Source organism: Diaphorina citri, unplaced genomic scaffold (assembly GCF_000475195.1).
Source record: "Diaphorina citri unplaced genomic scaffold, Diaci psyllid genome assembly version 1.1 scaffold140, whole genome shotgun sequence".
NCBI lineage: Eukaryota > Metazoa > Arthropoda > Insecta > Hemiptera > Psyllidae > Diaphorina > Diaphorina citri.
Window position 1 is genome coordinate 14,099 of NW_007377577.1, and position 7,854 is coordinate 21,952.

General features: G+C 40.0%; 1 protein-coding gene across 1 annotated transcript in view; it reads left to right on the forward strand.

The window, feature by feature from the left end:
- The first annotated feature begins 493 nt into the window (after nt 1-493).
- Nucleotides 494-7,854, forward strand: part of LOC103504910 (protein sidekick) — a 14,851-nt gene continuing 7,490 nt past the window's right edge. The window contains exons 1-5 of the mRNA XM_017449891.2: nt 494-589; nt 918-1,211; nt 1,781-1,977; nt 6,153-6,392; nt 7,476-7,676. Coding sequence (XP_017305380.1) covers nt 520-589; nt 918-1,211; nt 1,781-1,977; nt 6,153-6,392; nt 7,476-7,676 — 1,002 coding nt within the window. The 5' untranslated portion in view covers nt 494-519. The remainder of the gene's footprint in view (nt 590-917; nt 1,212-1,780; nt 1,978-6,152; nt 6,393-7,475; nt 7,677-7,854) is intronic.

Genomic DNA, 7,854 nt, shown 5'->3' on the forward strand with positions numbered 1-7,854 from the left:
AATCAGATATTAGATATAGTTTTTCTTCTATTTTGAAAGCTCGCAAATATTAAAGATTAAAAATGTTTTATGAAATATAAAAAGAAGCCATCTTTCTATCATTTGCTGTATAATTTTTTTTCCGTAGCAATGAAACAACTGCTACACCTTATTTTGTTCACCTCTTTGCCTTAATCTTCAAATTCGTGAAAAACGGAACAATTTTCTTACTTGGTAATTTACGAGGGATTTATTTGGACTATCTTGTAAAATATTAAACAGGAGACAAAATCGAAACGAAACCACCAAGGTCAGTCTTATTACGGTTTCTAATTTATTTCAACAATTAGCACGTGTTTTCATAGACATATTACCGAATAATCACCTTTTTTTTTCAAGAGGTTTGACAGAGGGAACTGTAACTGCTATGGTCTTATCGTCCCGAAATCGAAGAGAGAAGGAAGACAGGATAGAGTCAGGTAAGCCAACCGTTCCAAGAACGAACCTTATCTAGAAGAGTTCACTCAGTATGAAGTGGTTATGACTGCCTTCAATGATGTAGGAAGCAGTGTTGCCAGTGCAGTCGCTGTGGAGGGAACCAGGGAGTCAGGTAAGCCAGCCGTTCCAAGAACGAATCCTAGGAATCGAAGCGGTAAAAATTTGAAAAAGTCTTACCCTACATCACTGAATTGAAAAATTATAATAGCTCACACGCCAGTCAGTATACCCTCCGCTTCTGATAGTTAATTGAAATGCTTTTTTTTTTGTAATGGCGACTTCTTTTTTAAAAGAGTTTTGGTAGGGTTTGGTTTAAGGTTCCGTTCCGGCAGGGTTCCGTTTTGGCGTATTATTAATATTCATTAATTACTTTAGCCAACCTTTGCATAAAAAAATGTTCCCCAAATAAAATCTATGTTACTGTCATTCTATGTTTTCAGTTCCCTCCCTGGGCCCCAGTAACGTGACTGCTAACGCTACCTCCTCCACCACTATAGTGGTCAAATGGGGCGAAGTCCCCTTCGAACATCGCAATGGTCAAATAGAGGGGTTCAAAGTCCTCTACGGGCCAGTCAGTAGAAGCGCCACTGTTAATACCATAGGGTCCAGTGTACAGGTCAAGGATATCCCCAACAATGCCACCTTCACCACGACACTGAGCATACAAGCCACCAACGATATAGGAGCCTCAGGCTGGAGTGCCGAGTCAGCACAAGTTAGAACTCTATCAGCAGGTAAGATATGAGTCAGGAGCACCATTATATCAGAAATTGCGTAACTTCTTTCTCACGATTTTGGTCTGATGATGGGAATCTGAGTATTCTCTAAAGCTCATTAAACTTTCTTTGTTGTCTGTCGAATCTCAAAATTCTCAATCATAACTGCTAAGGTCTTATCGTCCCGAAAACGAAGAGAAAAGGAAGACAGGATAGGAGAAAGCCAGCCGTTCCGAGAACGAACATTATCCGTTGAGGATAAAATCCGCCCCGGGCGGGAATCGAACCCGCGGTCTAGCGCTTACAAGACAGACGTGCTACCCTCCAAGCTAACTAGACTGACAATTATCTTTTTCTAATTTTTATGTCACGAAGATTCTTATAAATAATTAATTGCATTTAATTTGAGATAATATTTTTTCATAATTCAAACAAGGTTTTATATTTACATACTATGTATAAACTATACATAAGAAATATATAAGACCTTGTTTAGACTGCGGGGGTAAAGGGACTTTTCAGTCTCATTCTGGCAGTATAAACAAGGTATGTTCTATTCTAATTTTTTCATTTGATTTCATTCCCAGCTCCCAGCAAGGCAGTCAGCGGCGTAAAGGTAGTTCCGATTACCACCACCAGTGTGCGCGTTACCTGGGATCCCCTGCCCATACAGCACTGGTCCGGAGATCATTCTACTGGAGGGTACCGGGTTCTATTCCAGCCGGTGTCAGATTTCCCCACACCTCTTCAACAGACGCCCAAACAAGATGTGCTCGGTATTGAGGTGAGTATTATTTATTTATTTACGGGACTAACCCTTTATACAAAAATAACAATAGAAAAAAATACACTAAAACTAAACAAACACAAACAACAATCAAATACAGTAGAAAAAAAAAAAAAAATCAAATATAAAAGGAAAGTAAAAAGTAATAAAGAATAGGTGCTTAAATTTAATTAAAATTAAAATCGCCGTCATTGGCATTCCTGACCATTCTATTAAGAGGTGAGTGATAGCTGTAATTAGTGTGACATGAGCTCACGTAGAATGTGTTACTCCTTCTATTATAATTATTAAATTTAGTATTAATAATAGAGATCGCCGACCCTATTTAAATGGGAAAAGGCTAGGAAGAAGAAGAAGAGTATTAATAATAGAGGTCAGCTCCCATGTCGTAGTGGTTACTGCGCTCGTCTTGCACGCAGGAGACCCGGGTTCCATTCCGGGCTCGGTGCAAAAATTTGTATTATGCAAATGATTGATTCCGTGACTGGCTGTTGCGGGGCCTACTCAGCCTCGTGAGGAAAATGAGTAGCTATGACATATACTCAAATGCACAAAGCGACCGGTGCCAGCATGATAGGTAAATATTGAGGACTGGATTATTGCGATATTTGGAAAATCCTACAATGCTGCAGTGAGCACCAAAGTTGTGATATATTAACACAAAGTTACAGCATTTATTTATTTTACTCTTTTCCTCGCCTTTTTCCGTGTACAGACGGGGTCAGCGTTTTTCGTCAGTCTCTCAATCAGCTCTAACTAGGGTGATTGCTTTTGGGCTGACATTTGGTTTTGGCTACAAATTTTACGAGTGGATGCCTTTGCACTCAACCTTTGCTATTTCTTTAGCAAGGGAAATTTCAGGCTGGTATACTCCCTGTTTAAAGTCCTTCAGCCAGACTATGCTGGTCTACTCCCTGTTTAGAGTCCTACAGACACCTACCTATTCCTGCCTCGGTGGTGTGTTGGTCAAGGCGCTCGCCTGGTAAACAGGAGGGCGTGGGTTCAATCCCAGCCGAGGTATGGAATTTTATCCTCAACATAATTTGAGTTCTCTCTTCGATTTCGGGACGATAAGACCATAGCAGTTACAGTTCCCTCTGTCAAGTGTCCGTTCCCCCCTTCAAAAAAAAAAAAAAAAAAAAAAAAAAAAAAAAGTGTAGCTTACTCCGGTATTCGTAGGGAAGCTTTGTGTACCCCAGGGTGTTTCTCATGACTCACTCCAGTTTTCTGTTTTTCTATTGTTCTGTGTGCAGTTATGGAAGACTGGCAACGGCATCGTAAGTCAATATAATGCTTCCTCTAAATGTGGCTGTTGTGGTAGCTTTGCATAGTGTTTTGTTTTTCCGGCCCCAAGATTCCTGAATTTCTGCCCCTTAAATGTGTTCTGTGTTATTTGATTTGCTACTTCCCCAAGTTTCCTAAATTTCTGCCCCTTAAATCACTTAAATGTGTTTTGTTTTGATTATATTTTATGTGCTACTTTCCCCTTTTTGTATAACTCCCAGAAATCCCTCTTTGTTTGTGTCGCTTTTGATCGAGGCTTTTGGTAAATGATATTGTTTCGGGCTGTTTGTATGAACTAACAGCTTTTTATTGTCCCCTAGTAACACCAATAGGATTTTTCCCCCCTTTTTTTTCGCTGTAGGATTACCTACCTAGATGATTGCTTTTTTGTGACGGGGGGTTTTACACTACTTGGTATGTTCGTTTGAGGACAAGTTACCCTCCCCATTTTTGAGGCTGGATGGCAGACTTCCTTCAGAAAAAATAAAGAAACTGAGTAAGGTCACCGGTCACCTATCCGGATAGAAGCCATACCCAATGTTGCTTAACTTAAGTGAAACTTTGAATCTAACAATTCTCTCACAAGCTCAACAAACCTTGAGCTGAATCCTCCTCGTCTAAAACTTTAACTTTTTTTTTTTTACAAATTCAAATTTATTTCTGTTTTATTTTCAACATTTATAAATTTGGCACACATTGAATATATACAAGGATAGGTACAAAGGAAAAAGGAATGACAATAGGTGGATAGGACAGTGGAGTTAAACTTAAGTACAACAAGACAACATCAATCAAGAGGGGGGAAAAAAAACTTTAACTAATTTTGTTTGTTTTATATTCTTGTTTCAGACGACACTCGTTGGACTACAGTTATCAGAACCAGCAATGGGCCTCTGGAAGAATTCAGCGTGTCCTATCAGAATCTACTGCCTTCTACTTCCTACATATTCCGGGTTATAGCTTACAATACGTTCGGTATAAGCTACCCTGTATATTCTGACGATAACGTAAGTATCCATAATAGAACTTGCGTTTGGGTAAAAGCTCAAAAGTTCAAGGGAGCATTGCTCAGGACAGTTGATGTGACGTCATCGCGTACGGGAGCGTATGCCGTGACGTCAGTATGTAAGGTTTTACCGGTGTGTTTTAAATCCATTTATCTCCGGATCTAGAAGTCGTAGAAGAATGAGAAAAAATCCCTAGTTCCTCATTTTTTTCTGTTCTTTGGCTTGGAAACCTCACCTAAGTAAGCGCAACTGTTCTATTCAGTGAACTTGGAGAAAAAAATTGTCCAAAATCTAGTAAGAAATTTTCCTTATTTGATTTCCTTGAATTAATTGAATTCTGTTTTTCATTTCAGGTGCTCACCCCATCCAAGCTATATCTGGAATACGGCTATCTTCAAATGAAGCCATTCTACAGACAGACTTGGTTCATGGTAGCATTGGCAGCTAGCTCTATCATTGTTATTATTATGGTAGTAGCCATATTGTGTGTGAAGAGCAAGAGCTATAAATATAAACGTAAGTTATACCTACATTGTGGGCCTATATCACTAATAAATAGATAAATACCTAAGTAGTAATTAGCCAGTGGAGATAGCACTTTGAATCCTGTCTCCTTCTCTCTTAGATTTCGGGACAATTTTCATTCCAAAACTCCAAGGCCGATACGACTGTTACAGTTCCTTCTAATGTTAAATTTCTTCACTAAATGTAATAATGTGTGGAGAGATTATTAATAACGAGTTGTTTGTGTTACAGAAGAAGCACAGAAGACATTAGAAGAGTCGATGGCGATGGATATAGACGATAGACAGCAGTTAGCCATGGAATTGTACAGATCCCGTCATGCAACGCCTAGTCAAGGAGGTAATATTACTTATTACCATCTTTGCTCTGTCTGGCTGGGGGACTTTAAACAGGGAGTATACCAGCCTGAATTTCCCTTGCTAAAGAAATAGCAAAGGTTGGGTCCAAAACCAAATGTCAGCCCAAAGCAATCACCCCAGTTAGGGCTGACGAAAACGCCGACCCCGTCTGTACACGGGAAAGGGTGAAGAAGAAGAATACTTAGGGTACCTTTAAATATATTGTAGCTCAAAACGAACCCTTAGATGTCCATTATTATGTGGTCAATTTCTCAAATTATATTGAGAATAAAATTCCATACCTCGGCTGGGATCGAACCCGCCCTCCTGTTTACCAGGGGGGAGTCTTGACCACTACGCCACCGAGGCAGGCCCTAACGTAGCGATAGAGTTTTTTTTTTTTACTTTTATTTTCACAACGTTTTGGCTACCTACTCTAAAACTGATCAGGGGCTCCGTAGAATAAACCCAGCCTAGTTAGCCTGGTTAGTAGCGCGTCTGCCTTGTAAGCGCTAGGCCGCGGGTTCGATTCCCGCCCGGAGCGGATTTTATTCTGAACGGAATTATGTTCGTTCTCGGAACGGCTGGCTTTCTCCTATCCCGTCTTCCTTCTCTTCTTGCTTTCGGGGCGATAAGACCAGTTACAGTTCCCTTTTTCAAACCTATAAAAAAAAAAAAAAAAACAAGGTTTTACCGGTGTGTTTTAAATCCATTTATCTCCGGACTTAGAAGTCGTAGAAGAATGAGAAAAATTCCCTAGTTCCTCATTTTTTTCTGCTCTTTGGCTTGGAAACTTCACCTAAGTAAGCGCAACTGTTCTATTCAGTGAACTTGGAGAAAAAAATTGTCCAAAATTTAGTGAGAAATTTTCCTTATTTGATTTCCTTGAATGGAGCAGTTGCAAATGGGTAAAAATTATAAATAAATGGTCGATTCCTATGTAAAAAGTTGGGAAAAATCCAAATCCGAGGTGAGCACTAAGCACTATTACTATTCATATTGTTATCCTCTATTCCAGGTATCCCAAATCATCCTGTCCGATCTGAGCAAGGATCACAACTATGAAATCCTCGTGGTCGGCTTCAACTCACAAGGGATAGGCCCGACTTCACCCCCCATACCTGTCTATGTAGGCGAGGCCGTGCCCACCGGCGAACCCCAACATGTAGAGGCAGCCTCCATATCTCCAACCGAGGTCCGACTCAAATGGACACCGCCCGTACAGAGTCAACAGAATGGAGATCTCCTGGGATACAAGGTAAGTAGGAACCTCCAGTATGTAGAAATGATCTCCATATCTCCAACAGAGACTCAAATGGACACCTCCCGTACAGAGTCAACAGTTCCCTTAAGCCTACCTTGGTTGGTAGCGCGTCTGCCTTGTAAGCGCTAGGTCGCGGGTTCGATTCCCGCCCTCGGCGGATTTTGTCCTGAACGGATAATGTTCGTTCTCGGAACGGCTGGCTTTATCCTATCCTGTCTTCCTTCTTTCTTCGATTTCGGGACGATAAGACCTTAGCAGTTACAGTTCCCTCTATCAAACCTTTAACAAAACTTTCTTCTTAATAGATCAGTTGCGCTTACTTGGGTGATATTTCAAAGTCATAGAGCAGGAAAAATGAGGACCAACGGAATTTTTCTTTTTCTTCTACGACTTCTAGATACCGAGATAAAGGACTAACGGAATCTTTTTCTTCTACGACTTCTAGATCCCGAGATAAATCGATTAAAAAAATGCCGGTAAATCGTGAACTTTGACGTCACTCTAGATCCCGAGATAAATCGATTTAAAAAATACCGGTAAATCGTGAAGTTTGACGTCACGGCATACGCTCCCGTAGCCTAGATCCCGAGATAAATCGATTTAAAAAATACCGGTAAATCGTGAACTTTGACGTCACGGCATACGCTCCCGTAGGCAATGACGTCATAGTTCATGACTCCCGCTTCGTTTGTTTGTGCGAAGCGTTTCTGCGCAGTTCGACGTGAAATCTGACGTCACAAGTCTTTGAACTTTTTCATTAGAACGGCAATTAAAAATTGAATTTTCGACCTTTTAAAGGTTACTTTTTCGGAGTTTTGACCTCAGATTTGGATTTTTCACAACTTTTTACGTAGGAATTGACCTTTTATTAATAATATTACCTTTTTCGGAGTTTTGACCTCAGATTTGGATTTTTCACAACTTTTTACGTAGGAATCGACATTTTATTAAAAATATTTATCAGATTTACATTTTTCACTACTTTTTGCGTAGGAATCGACCATTTATTAATAATTTTTACCCATTTGCAACTCCTCCATTACCTATAATTCATAATTGACCATTATTTGATTCCAGATATTCTATCTAGTAACAGAATCAGTGAATGAGGTGAATAGTGAGGACTTGGTAGAGGAATTGGAAGTGGTACCAGCATCCTACACATCACACAGTTTGGTATTCCTAGACAAGTATACGCAATATAGAATTCAGATCTTGGCGTTCAATCCTGCGGGCGATGGTCCTCGATCGAGCCCCATTACTGTCAAAACTATGCAGGTATGTGTATCAGTGTGTCACGCATTTTTCAGTTCGGTCAAAAATATATAAAATGTTTGGGAGCACGGTTAGCTCAGTCGTAACACCCGTGTTTGTCACACTGAAGGTCCCGGATGCGTATCTCACCATCCACAAAAAAAAAAAAAAAATACACTCATTTTTCAATAACAGATATTAC